At 36.3% G+C, this 14,924-nt stretch overlaps 1 protein-coding gene across 1 annotated transcript in view; it reads right to left on the bottom strand.

The window, feature by feature from the left end:
• CFAP47 (cilia and flagella associated protein 47) overlaps positions 1-14,924 on the bottom strand; it is a 401,308-nt gene that overhangs the window by 58,202 nt on the left and 328,182 nt on the right. Inside the window, exon 58 of the mRNA XM_035901932.1 lies at positions 9,118-9,213. Coding sequence (XP_035757825.1) covers positions 9,118-9,213 — 96 coding nt within the window. The remainder of the gene's footprint in view (positions 1-9,117; positions 9,214-14,924) is intronic.

Genomic DNA, 14,924 nt, shown 5'->3' with positions numbered 1-14,924 from the left:
AGCCTGGCGGTGGGGCAGGCAGGAAAAGCCTCTGGCTTGAATTCATCTTCAGCAGAAGGGGATAGAGAATCCTTTGTGGTCCCAAAGTCTTCTGGATTCTTACCTCTCAGAGTCCAAGTTTCACGTTGGTTTTAGGCATACTAAACCTTTCACTACATCATAGACCCTCTTAAATGTTAAATGTTCGTATTCAGCAAGATTTTTTTCTGCTACTGGTAACAATTTTGGATCTAGCTATCATGTACACTGCTAAACTAAAGACCAGCCATCACTGACTCCACCGAGAAGTAGAAAATAAATATCTTATCTACATGCTCTGACAGCTTTCCTAACCAATTCAAACAATTAGTCCCGAGGACTTAGTGACTAAACTGAAAAAGAAAAAAATAACTACCTTTCTATTCCTTGCTGACTGCAGTTCAGATTGAGATTTTATGCAGTTCCAACTGAGGTTGCAGTGTAAGAAAGCAACAGAAATATGTGTCTACCGAAGAGTTGTCAAATAGAATTAGGGGTAGAGAAAGTAGACAAAAGAGCTCTGGAAAATGTGTAGAAACAGTAGAAACCAGTTTAATTGTTTGGCAGGATAATTATGGAATTATTTGTTTGTATAAGTTCGAGTGTGTGATGGGCTTTACACAAATAAAAGATAAAAAAGAGACACTCCTCTGTAACATACCAGGATCTGTGCAACACACAAAATCTTGAAAGAGACTCCGGGCACATCCCTGCTGTTCACAGTCCCTCAATATAGCAATCACACAGAGCACCAAGGGTTTGCAAAAAAGTCTTACAGTTGTTTTCTAAATACCCGTGCCCAGTCACTCCTCACACTGGCATTGGAGTCTGGACTTGACATTTGATGTTAATTCAGATGAGAAAAAAAGGGTCAGAGCAGGTATCATCATACTGAAATAGGTACATAAAAAGCTTATAACTTGGGAAATAAAACTTCTAAAATGAAGCTGAAGAACACAATGCTCCTGAAGGCCAGTTAATTCAAATTCTGATTAAGAAAAATCTTAAGGGTTCACTGACTTTAAAGCGTAAGCCACTATATTGAGAAGTATTGTGTTACCGCTGTCGGTAAAAATTGTTTAGCTACTGAATGCATACTGTATAGGGAATTTGACTTTCCCTTAGCTTTTGTCTTATATTTGTGACCCATTCTTCATTGAACAAAAGAAAAAAAAATCAATGAAAACATTTTACAAAAAAGCTCTAGAAAAACTCAGTTTAGGAAAAAAAATGAACATTAAGTAGACACTGCAATTATCAAGCAATCTTAAGGCATAAAACTTCAGGGTTGAAAGCTCAGTTTCAATACTGCCTTCTAGCATTTATTCTTGAAAATAAAATCTGTGCCCCAGACAGCTATTTAATAAAATAAGTTTAAATTGTCTCTTCTATCCTGGACAGAATATAATAATTTAAAAAACAAAAAAAAGGAACATTAAAGTTCAAACCAACTAGCTCTTCTTCCCCTCAACCCACCAGACCATCTTATGAAAAACATAAAATTTTATCATGATCTTCCATCTCCAAAAGTTCTTACACAAAATGTCCAATTTCTTTCTTACACATACCTCCTAATTTAAAAATACATTATGTTACAGTAATGTTTTCAAGAACTCTTTAATTGTCTTAGCCTTTTCTTTAGGAAAAAGATCTATGTAATTGTTCCATTTTTCCATACTTTCACTATTAATATAGCAGTAGGGTGAGGGGTGTGTGTGTGTTTCTTTTTTACTCTTCTGTCCACTTTCAGCAAAGTTAGACATAGATCTCCAACGCTCCTTCAATGTTTTGTCAAACTCAACAGCTGGATAGACAAGGAAAGTCACCTTAGAAACTTCAGTGAAGAAACACTACAGCAGACTCAGCAGTTGTAGTTCTCAGGAAATTACTAGCTAGTTTAGGGAAGGGGGGGAACTTAGTCTTTAGTGTATATTTGGGGTGGAGCACGGACACGGAAGGGTCTTGCACAGATTAATTCACAGGAGACAGAGACATATCATGATTATTCCAAGAGCAGAGGAGGACAGAAAAAAGAGATATAGGACAGAAGTCTAGAAAATCAAGCTTTTTTAGTTCTGCTCCTCAGGAAACAACTGTTTGTTACTACTGGCAATTTTCCCACTGTGCGGCTGGAAACAAAAGATTAGTGCAGATAATTTTTTATAGCCAATCTAGAGCTAGACATAGTTTTACTGATTAATTTACAGGATTAAACAAATCTGTGTCCCTGGAGTTTTCACTGGGTTTATTACCTAAACAGGTGAAGACTGTAAGCAAGAACCAGGAAAAGGGGAGGGGAAGAAGTAAGTAGTTCTGTCTCATTCAAGGACACATTCTGGCTCCATCTTGTCCATCCACAGTTGTTATCTAACAGATTAGCAGCAATATGCTATTCTAAGTCAGAATTAATAATCTTTTCATTTTCTATCTCTATTGAAATTGAAGGAGATAATTTCTTATCAAGTTCTAAGACACAGCAGATATTTTTAAACAGAGAAATAGGCTAAGATAATGTGAAATAGCAGCCTCCCCTGAGGCTGATTTGTATATTTTAAATGCTCTCAAGTGCTATACTCTGGATGTTCAGTAACAAATCATGAGATTCTGATGAAACCTACTGCATGGCTAGCTTAAATCTGTGAGGCAATTATAGCTTGAAAATCTGTTTTCCATGATAAATCCACATGGGAAGTCTTATGTGGATTTGCATAAGACTATGCAAAAGTGGGTTTCTTACGTTTTTCCTTCTTTTATTTGGACCCTGAATATCTTTTTTCCTCTCTCTACTTTTGCAATGTTAGGAGAGCATGCTGAAGTAGATAAATCATTTCCTTATATAGCCAAGGGAACATACTGTTCTACTCCTTCAATTCGAGGGATTGTTTTTAAAAGAACAGTAAGAGAGACTCTCTTCTGCCTTTTGCTTTATTAACTTCAAGCTATTTCACTAAAACTGTTGCCTAGATTTGCAAAAACACATAAAGATATGCCCACATTGTACAATTTGTAAAGAAAGTAAAACTCAAAGGTAAAAAGAGTGCATATAACAGGCCCTATAAATATATATGAAATATGGCCTGAAGACATTCCAGAAAAGTACAAAGAAAAATCTTCAAGTTTTATTGTTCATTGTGTTAGAATATTTCATGTTTTGATGTTCCAATATACCAAGCACACCTGTTTCAGCGCTGAAAAGCATATCACTCATTAACATTATAATTCTCACTGCCTGTAACTAGGCTTTCCTGTAAGAATATTTTTGAGCACAGATTCCCCAACTATTCAGTCACATGGTCAGTTTGCAGGAGTGCCTTAAAAAATGACACAAAGATGTCACTACTGATTTTCACATTTCCTCCATGTGAGGGAAGTCTCAGATGTGCTGTGGCTTTAGAGAGCTCTCCACTAAAATGTTTTGACTTTGTCAGCATATCTCTCTGGAGAGAAATATGGCTTAGACTGCATCACTTGCATTGCTACGTCATGTCCCAGTACTGACATCCTCTTTAAAAACGCATGCTTCTCTGTCAGCTATAACATGAGAACACCACTCTTTTATAATGGTTTCAGCTGGTTGAGAGAAGTAAGCCAGAGTGATTCAGCAATCAGGAAACTGCCATGTACACAGAGTAGGAAGGGGTCCCATGCCTTCCCTTCTGCTGGAAATTTCACAAGGCAATTCTGCATCTGTACAAGCATCCAAGTACCAGGATGGCAGTTCAGACATAATTGAACAAGGAAAAATGCTAGCTGAAGATTTAAACAAGGCAACAGTCATACAGTTAGGCCAAAGATGTCCAAATATGGCCAAGAAGGAAAATAATTCTGTCTTGCATACACTGTGTTCAAGAAGGGTGCTATTTTATGGTGAGCATAAACAAGAATTTCTTCAAAAGCATATGTAATCTTCAGAGTAGCAGTTCACCTCTCTATGATGCAAAGCCTAATTATGTGCACACGGCACCACAAGTTTGGGTTGATTTTACCGAGAAAATTGGTAAGGTGTCAGAAAACACCTAAGCCTTGCAAAATATGAAAGGTAAAAACATGGACAAAATGGTAGCAGCATCTCAAGGACTCAGTAAGAAACTACTGAAATGAAAACATATAAAAACCCTATGAAAAGAAAGCATAGAATCAGAAGGTGGCAACTCAGCAACATCATGGATGAACCTATTCCAAGAAACAGTGAAGGCTGACACATCCCCAAATGACTGATGATGACCTAGGCAGCAAAGATACATCTCATGTCTCACTGTGAATACTGATCATATTAGTACCTAGCCCAGCAGCATGTCAGTCCTAGTTATCTACTGCATATATTAGCCAATAAAACAAAGCTGTGTATTCTAAAATTGCATAAATCACGCTTGCAAAGTCTCTTTTTGCACAGCAAAAGATGCTCACCCCATAAGTGATCCATTGAGGAAGGAATCTTAATCCTCCAAGGTGGAGGACAGCTAGGTCTCTCACTCAAAGGACAATTCTGGTGAAGATGGTATCACAATACTCTCATGAAGATCCTGGTTGACAGACCACCAGCTCTATAGGAACTCCATCAGTCAGGGACAATCAGCCAGTCTACAGTGGGATACAGCCTGTCAGTAAACTTTTCTCTGACAGACTGGTGCTGAGGACATGTGGCCCATAAATTTTTCTACTAGGTACCCAATAATCAGTAACTCTCAATCTAGATGCAGTCTCCAATCAGCCAGCCACTGTCCTATATTCATAGTAACATAGCAGAACTGGAGTTAAACCTGCCTTTGTGCATTGAATTGCTCCAGGAGTTAATCCTGGAGCCCTCCCAGGAAGCCAGCCCTATCAGCATCTCAGGAGCAGGAACAGAAGAAGCAGCAGGGTAAAAAAAGGGGACACTAAAAGGCAAAACCTGATATATCAGCCAGTGCCCTTTCTCGAAAAAATAGAGACAGTAGAGTAGACAAAAAAAGATGAGTTGCAGTCCTGTGAGCTGAATGTACCTGCAGCTTGAGGAACAGTACCAGTGGGAGCCACTGACGGCTGACTTCAGAAGACTGCCTGCCCACCCCTTGCCTTAATTCCTTCCTGACTTCATTCCTTCTGCATCTATGACAAAACCAACCTACCAGTCCCATGGTCCTAGACGTGAAGTGTCAGACAGATGTCTGACACCTACCTGCAAAGCCTTCTGCATAAATGGTACCCAGCCTTGAAACAGTTAATGTGCCCATGACACAGCATGCTGTAGAGCTATTTGGTCAGTAAAAGGGCCAGCAGGGGAAGAGAAAACTCAAACCAGCAACCTCAACTCTATCTATCAGAATAGCCAGGTTCAATTCAAACTGCTCTACCTAGTTTTACATAATTTTCAAATTGCTTTCCCAAATTAGGTGCTCAAATTCAGTATTATTTATTGTGGCCACTACACAATAAAAAAGTCATCTCTCTACATTCAAGTTTAAAATCTTCCTCACAAATAACTCCAGACTACAAGTTATTTACACTGTCTAGAAGATGTTCAAGAAAATCTAAATCAAGAATTATGAACTTTGTTTTTCTGTATGCTAGCATCTGCACCATGGGCATTAGAAGTCACTCCCACTGACAGAGGCAGCTTTTGACTTGATGCAAGGCTGTACACTTGCTGAATGAATCTTGTGTAGCACAAGTAATTAATGTACCACAGCTTATGAACTACTTGTGTGAATAGTTCATCTGTTGAACAGTTTTGCTCAGAAAAGTGAAACTAGATAGTTTCAAATGTGAAAATTCAGGGAAAGCATTAACATTAATAAAAGAAAATGAAAGCTAAAGAGAAGTAGCAAAGGTTCATCACAAAGAAGGAAGACTTGAATAGATAAAAGAGGAAAATACTTAGGCTAAGGAAGTTCAAAGGAAATCTGTCATCTGAATCCTCGAGCATTTCAATGGAATTCTAATTCCTTCAGTTTCCTTGTGAAAATGTGTACCAAAATAAGAGGAAATGCTGAATGCTGAATCTAAAACCCTGAAAAGAAGGAAAACAATTTTTTTTTAAGTCACTCTCCTAATTATTTTGGTTTGCAGTGAGGTCTCAGTGTGTGCGTGTCCATTCTTCTTCTCCAGTTAATATCATTATTAATAACTGTTTATGAAGATAAAATAGGATGGTATTGTGTATGTACCTTTCCTACAGAATACATTACATGAATATTGACCACCTCCTGACACAATCTCTGATGTAAGTTAAAAGTGTAAAATTATTTCTGCTTGTTGACCAAACCATGGTCACGGAATGCAGTTAAAACATGGAAGAGGAAAGAGAGCTTAACATTTTCCAACATATTTTTAAAATACTCTGCTAGAATGGAGAACTATTTCTCCCACTTCTTTTTTTCTAGCTCTCCAAGTCATTCTGTGATAATGAAAGCATTACAAAAGAGACAGAGATTTCCTAGGAACTAAGACAACCAAGAAAATCAAGTATGTTAGTTTCATTGCTTTTCAGTCTTTGAAAGCAATCACAAGCAAAAACAGATTGTACATGCAGAATTACTGAAAGAAAAAAGCAGATGCAAATAAGTACAGAATTAAAGAATGAAGTCTTGTAATCTAACATTTTAGGGAAATGGCCTGAGGACCTGAACAAAATTTATGCTGTTTCTTAGGTGAAATTAGTTTAAAAGCCAAATTATCCATAATCATAGTGGACTGAACATGACACAAAAAGTATGCTAAAATTCTTTCTCAAATATTGTTGAATAAAATATGAAATTATAATAGTAACATGCTTCCAAAGTGTGCACACAGAATTTTAATATCTCAAATTCGATTTCCATCAAAGTGGTTTAACACCGCAGGCAGCTTTTTTGGAAAATGTCTCCCAAACAGTGTATACATTTATAAAATATATTTTACCTTTCCTTCCTAAGTACTTGGGAGATTAAATAAACACATGTATTTTACACTAAAGCAAAGTTAGAAGGCAAAATTAAACAGCTAATCACAGAGATCTCGGCAAAAAGGGAAAAGAGATGAACATGGAGCAGGTGAATATAGTTTCTAAATATAAAACTTGTGCTGAAATGTGGAGCCATATATCTAAAAAAACCTACGTTCAGCTAACTGCCCTGTTTATTGTTCTTGTTTGATGCGACACCGAGTCATTCACAAAAGACAGGCTTATTGACCACCTGGAACATCAGCTAAGCCATAAAATGCAATAACTGGAGTTTGAATACAAAATGATATCATAGCTTCAGTACTGGGACCGGGTGAAGTAATGCAGTCTGTGTTACTAGGAAAGTACCAAGCAGTCCGGAAGACTTACATTGCTACTGTGAAGCCAAGGCAGGAAAAAAGGACAGTATACCATGAGTTACAATTTCACAGCATGGCTACAATTTTGGCTTTTTTGTAAAAGTATGATGGAAAAAAAAATGATTCCAAGATTCTCAGCCTATCTCACTATTCCTGAATTTCTCCCTTCAGTTTTTTGAGTCAGCAACGAAAAAGCAAGTGATTAATTAGCAGCAAGCACGTTTTTTCCACAAGCATAAATATTGCCCATAAAATAATGTAGCTATCATATTCCAGCAAGTCTTCTAAGAAGAATATTTGGTTACAACATGTTTTCGAGTTATTCTTTCTTCATTATAGGGAACAGTGATAAAGCAGTAACACCTACATCTAATCCATACTTCACCTATTGTTAAGTGTAAGAAAAAAGAAGTACAGAATCTTTTCATTAAAATGATTCTCAGTATGATACCACTGCCCATGACTTGTGAGCAAGACCAGATGCAAAAAAAAGCATGCATTCACCAGTCTTATGGCCTCCCAACAAGGGAAAGTACAATTTATAAAGACTGCTTTGCTGCTCGTAATATTTCTGTCAAGTGATTGCTCTGTCAGTTTTACTATGTACATGAATTAGGTTGTTTTGGACAGTTCCTCACTGCTTCTGTGAAAAAAATAAACATAATCTCATGACACCAGTTAAAACTTTTATATATGTCTGTGTAAAATGTACATATAGAAAATGATATGACACCCAGATCAATTCTTATATCTTCTTTTTCTTCTAAATCCTTCTGTCTGTATCACCCAGAAATATTGTTGAGGCATAATAAGCTTCAAGGAGAGAAAACAAAAACGGTTCCTTGATGGGAACAGCAAGGTCTGCAACATCCTTTACAAAATAAATGTGTGCCAAGTACATCTTCAGGAAAATATGGTGATTATATGATGAATTTTTCAATGAAATTGAAAACAAATCACTGTCATTTCATTTTTCTAACTCACGTCTTTGAGATAGGTACCATTTCTTCAAGGAAAGAAGATATCGGCTTATTCCAATATCTATATTAACCTGAAATGGATGCTCACACATACATTTGTGGGGGATACTAGCAAGGAAAATTATTTTCTTTAGTAAATAATTTAATGTATGAGTAATGTATCTGTGTCTTTTGAAATCTGAAAGCATATCTGAGAAGTAATCTACAGAAATAATTATTAGTAAAAATATTTAAATATTATGTGTGAACATAGAAATCTGCCTCATACTTCAACAATGAATAACCTGTAATGATTAAAATACATTAATTCTGTGGAAATCCAAACTTTATCTTAACACTAGCCAAACTGAATAAATCAATTGCTATCATATACGAGTTATAAATATTTTTTAATTTAAATTGTAAAATTTGAAAATTTAATTTGTAATTTAAATTGTAAAGTTACAACAATAAAGACAATTTGCTCCTTTCCTATCACTAATCAGATATGACCAGCAATGTAATCTAAAATTAATTATTTATAAAAGAAATCAAATAGCAAAAGTCCAAGAAAATCATTGCAGGGGTTCAGAAAAAATAACTCAAAACCTGAACAATATACCCTTCAGAGGAACTGTACATGATGCACCTCTGATTAATACTTAATTATTTATTTTCAGTAAAACAAACTTCATTGACATGGGGCTAATTCTTGTTTCCACAAGGAGGCAGATTCAACACATCAACTAATGAGTTGCACTCATCAACACACCATATTTTATACATACTCTGGATTTCAGGGGCCATAAAAGATCACACCTTGTAAAAAATTCAAAGTAGAACACAAGAAATTACATACCTTGTGGTTGTTTAAGCAGAAGATGGAAAACTGATTCCTTACTGGTGGACTTGGATAGGACACATGCATTGAGATGAAAACTGGACTGCTCCTCATCTAAAAAAAAAATAAATAAAAATTAAAAAATCATTCAGGGGAACTCATTTAGAAGTCAAAATCAATTGAACTATTTCCCTAATAAAACAGCTTCATACACAGAGGTTTTAAAAAATGCCTTCTTAAATGGGAGCACATGGGCCTTTTTTTCCCCTTTGCTTCTTTGCTTCAAGCTTTTCTCAGTATCTTCCTTGTGACGAAGAAAAGTATAGATATGTTCTTCTTAAATAGAATTAACATAAAATAATACACCGTCAAGAAAACCCAAAGTTTAAAATGTTTTCAGTTAAATAACTCTCAAGATTACAAAATAAACTGATTTCTGGATAAAAAAAGTCAAACGGCCAAGAAAGCCCATGGTGATATGAAACAGGTAAGAGAAAGCTCAAGAGAAATGGGTTCAGCACCAGCAGTACTGCAACAGTAGCAGACAAGAATTGCTTTCTTCATGACAGCAAACAGATTACTTCATAGAGACAGAGGATTTATTTTGATTGTTTTCACTGATTACTGTCAATGTTGTGGAGAAATGAAAAACGACATAGGAAAAATTGGTTTGAAGTCCAATTTTATAAACAGATTTTGGAGCTGTTCAAGCAGCCAAAGGTGTCTTGCTAAAAGGACTGACACTTGCAGGAAATGCCCTGTAGGAAATATATCCAGCAGTTAACTCCAAGAATCTGAGCCTAATAGATAGACTATATCTGAATAATATGTCGCATTAAATGGTAGTAACACTGAATGATGAACTGCTGACAGGGAGATATGATACATGGGAATGCATCAAACAGCCAGGGGAAGACGGTCATTTGGAGTTACAGAACAAAGTTAAAATAGCTTTAAGGAACAGATCAACGAGTGAAGATGTTCAGGAAGGCAAAGAAAAGCTCTCCTGAAAATATCAAACTTCTTGCTTCTTGTGAGAAGAGAAACAGCTTCAAAATAATTTCACCTCAAAAATGAAGTTTCAGGTTTTGGAGACCAGTTTAGAGATTTAAAATGAAATTTGCAATCTATAGGGAAATACTTAAAGAATTGAAGGGCCCTTTCCAAATATTAAAAGATAGGTGCATAAGAAAAGCCTACAGACCCATTTTAATATATCAGTAAAACAACTACATTGCCATCTTTCTTAACCTGAGATACTGCAATGGCAGAGATGAGGCTATTGTGAAAGCTTTGCCTAGAATGCTAATTATTCTGAAGGAATCCTTTTCCATTTTTATGTCTGTGACACAAACAAGCTGAATACTGTAAATTTCCCCTACTAGAGGAGTTTACCAAAGTTGAAAATATCTGTTATTTATTATTTTTTATATCCATCTACTTTTTCAGCTAAAAAGTAGTTTTCACAGAATTATTACTTCATTCTAACACTGACTTAAATATATGCAATAATACTTATGTCCAATGTATTTTGCCTGAAAGAAAAATAACTGCATACTTGCCTTTGAGTATTTAGTTCAGTTACATAATAAAGTCAGAGAAAGCAGTTTGAAAACATTTTGCAATGCACATTCTAAAAAGTGGCAATCCTAGTTTGGAAATCTTTGCATGGAAAAAGACATGGCTAAGCTATTGTGCACATAACCTTACTTTGGAAATAAGGTAAGTTTTAATAATAAGCAATATGAGACAGCTATTTCAATGTGACTGTGCACACACCCTTACCAAAAGCAATCGTATACACTGCCACAGATATCAAGTTTGATAATGCAGATAACACTGGATTCCAGAGAGGAAACAATTTATCTCCCTTATCCAATTCCTAATTACCACTGTAGCTTTAATCTTTTATTTGATCATGGCCCTTCAAACTTTGAAGTTTGAAGTCAAAAAAAAGGTGCATTTCTTTCCTGAAACTTTGAAATACATTTGGCCCGTTGAAAACATGAAATTAAATTATCCGTGTCAACCAAAATAAAGCTTTACAAACCACTAATACTTAGGGACAATTCTTATACAGGTAAACTCTGGGGGACCTGGTTTACACTGAAGATTTCAGTAGTATCAGTTATTTATATCAGTTTGGTTGCTCCCATAAAGTCTTAGTAGAAATATTGTATAGTAGTGTTTACAGAAGAGGAGTAACATTCAACTTGAAACAACTGAACTATTACAAATGGTCGCTAAACCAACTGTAACAAGAGTTTGCATACTCTGTAGCTCTGATCATTGGCTCATATTGGGGAAAATTACCTGCTGTCAAATAAACATTACTCCCATGAATATTCTTAATATAGCTATGAATGCTTATATGAATAAGAGCTGCAGATTTAAGCCACAGCTATGCATTTAAATCCTGGGAAGAAAAACTTATTGCCATTCAATTCAGTAAGAAAACACCAAGTTCTAGGAGGTCCAAGATTTCATCCCTTCATCACAAATTATCAGATGGTGGGTAGTTTTACTTGCTCTATAATTATCCAAAACAAAGGACTGTTTGTGCTACAGTATCAGTCAAAATTCACAGAAAGAAACATTTCTAAGGAACAATGGTCTTGGGTTTGACAAAGCTTCAGAAATGCAAATGACAGTTTCAGAAATGGTCCAGCTATGACAATTCACAATTCATTTCTGTTTTAATTCCTGAACTATGCAATTCTAAACATAATTTCACATCTATCTAGGACAGAAACTACCTATGGAATGTTACTTGAAAACAAGATACAGATAACTTCTCTAATCTTCTTTAAAGCATTAAGTAAATCAATAAAAGTTGATGTTTCTGGTTTGTACACTTTAATTAGAATGCCCTATTTTCATTGTTGCCACTTTTAATTCTCTTAAGAAGCGACACATAGTGCAAAGCATGATTTTTAAAGATCAAGATCAATCAAACATTTCATTCTGCCTCCTGACTTGCTATTTTCTGTTGATTTCCCCATTCTGCCCCTCTCTGGCCTCCAATAACACCAATAATTAGTGTGACAGCACAAGATTCAATAAAGGAAGGGGTTCCAGTAACTTGCTTTAAAGCTAAAACATCAGCTAAGAGGTTTCAAAATGGTAGTAGCTTGGGTTTTGTATTACCCACAGGTTTGAGTGCTGTTCTCAGTGATGGATTCAAAAACTGTGAATTTGAGTTACCTGCTGACGGGGTCATTTTTACTCTTTGGATTAATGTTTCTCAGGAAAAAATTGGTTTTAAGAGTAAACTAGGAATAAATTAAGACTACTTTCTATTTCAGACTAAAATATTTGTATTTAACTAGTTCAGATGGAACGTTACTATTGTTATATCTGAAGTAATATTACTGCCATTCCTAATTAGCTTGTACTTTCCCAAGTGTGTTCTTGCACTGCTATGAGAGATCCTAGAGCAAAAATAGGCTCTTCATGTAAAAACACATTAAAATAAAGTGTAGATCATCACAACAAGAGTAAGAGATCTGGTAGTCTCCATAACTTAGGACTGTAAATGGTCTTGAAATAATCTTCAGTTTTGGACATCTCATTAATAAACTGATACAAGTAAAATAAACAGGAAAAAAAAATAAAGATAAATTTGTGGAAGAGCAAGTTCAGAACTACCAGAGTTCAGTTCTTGGTAGGTAATGTATTCATACTAGGATAACTGTCTCACCAGACTGATTAGCCTTGTGGGATGGCAAATTCATTCTTACAGTTGGAAAAAAACAAATTAAATAGCTTTTACTGTACACCGGGCTAACATATCTGCATTGCTATGGTATATATAATATCCAAGTTACTATATTAAAATACTACTTGCTTCCTTTCCAGGTAAACTATGTCTTGAGAACATGAAAGTTCAACTAAATATATGGGCCATTATGGAATTTATTTCCCAGGATATGTAAGGGCCATTAATACTAAGCTGAACTTGTGCATCCATGACTTTGCTTATAAGACTGATTTCTCTTCCTCTGGAAACAAGGAAATATGAATTACAGTAAATATTCCTACAGAGAGCAAATCACAACATGCACAACATGTCTAAAGACAGCTTGAATACATAAACTATTTTATTGTGATTAAAAACAAGCAAACATTATTTACAGGTCACTAGCAGGAACTGAATTAGAAAATTAACATTACATGTTAAGATGATTAACAAATTCGAGGCAGCTTTTAAAGGACAAGTGTGGTTTTACTTCCATAAAGATCACAGTACAAAATTTATTTTTTCAAAGAAAATTTCGTAATTCCACAGATCACAGAAACATTAGATCATCATCATGTCAGGTCTACTGATGTGTAAAGAAAAAGGAAGACTGCAGACTTCTAATGTATAAAAACCATCATCAGTCTTTCACTGCCTAAGCCAGTTGCCTCTGCACTGTCTCTATTACTGAAAATCTCCCTGGGGCAATTAATGTTCTATAGTTAGAAAAATGAAACTGTTTTCACTAAAAACAATGAAGGTTCTGCTAATGTTTCTCAGAACATCACAATTCACTAGGCTTTAATACCAATATTTAAACTCTATAATTAATTTCTGATAAAATTGCATTGTGGATAACTGTTATTTTCCATTATTTTGTGAATAGCACATTAGATGACATTCTTTACAAATAATATTTAGTAGTACTAGAGTACTGAACTGTGCTATCTGGCACTACATTTATGCTCAACAAGCCAGACAGTCTGCTTCTCATAACTGCTCTTTTTGTCGTACAAATCAGAATATCAGCTTGCACTTTACACTAGAATAAAACATGCTGCACTCCATCAGGTGCAATGGGAACCTTCATACCACACATGTAATACACACCTATACTTGGAGAAATTATATTATCAGTTACATTCTGGTTGCACAGCTAGTAACTCACAGAGCTTCTATAAGTGTCTGAGCAAAGATAAGCAGAAAGGGTAGATGGAATGAGAGGGGAAAATTCAAAGGTTTCACATTTTAGAAGGAAAATTGCATTAGAATCATAGAACCACTAAGGTTGGAAGAGACCTCCAAGATCATCAAGTCAACCATCAACCCAACACCACCATGCCTACGAAACCATGTCCCGAAGTGCCATGCCTACATGTTTTTTGAATACTTCCAGGGATGGTGACTCCACCACCTCTCTGGGCAGCCTGTTCCAATGCTTCACCATTCCTTCAGTAAAGAAATTTTTCCTAATATCTAAGTCAAACCTCCCCTGACGCAACTTGAGGCCCTCTCTTCTCATCCCATCACTTCTTACTTGAGAGAAGAGACCAACACCCACATTTCTACAGCCTTCTTTCAGGAAGTTGTAGAGAGTGATAAGGTCTCCCCTCAGCCTCCTCTTCAGACTAAACAATTCCAGTTCCCTCAGCTGCTCCTCAGGAGACTTGTGCTCCAGACCCCTCACCAGCTTCATTGCCCTTCTCTGGACACACTCCAGTGCCACAATCACAGAATCACAGAATGGCAGGGGTTAGAAGGGCTCTCCAGAGATCATCCAGTCCAACCCCCCTGCTAAAGCAGGTTCACCCGGAGCAGGTTGCACAGGACATCATCCAGGCTGGTTTTGAATATCTCCAAAGGAGAATCCACAACCCCTCTGGGCAGCCTGTTCCAGTGCTCTGTCATCCTCAGAGTAAAGAAGTTCTTCCTCATGTTCAACTGAAACCTCAATGCTAAATGTGGCCTCACCAGTGCTGAGAACAGGGGCACGATCACTTCCCTGCTCCTGCTGGCCACACTATTCCTGATACAAGCCAGGATGCTGTTGGCTGCCTTGGCCACCTGGGCACACTGCTGGCTCATA

The sequence above is a fragment of the Egretta garzetta genome, unplaced genomic scaffold (assembly GCF_000687185.1).
Source record: "Egretta garzetta isolate BGI_Z169 unplaced genomic scaffold, ASM68718v1 scaffold70, whole genome shotgun sequence".
Lineage (NCBI taxonomy): Eukaryota > Metazoa > Chordata > Aves > Pelecaniformes > Ardeidae > Egretta > Egretta garzetta.
Note: the sequence above shows the minus strand (reverse complement) of the source record. Positions and strands in the feature narration are given on the sequence as shown.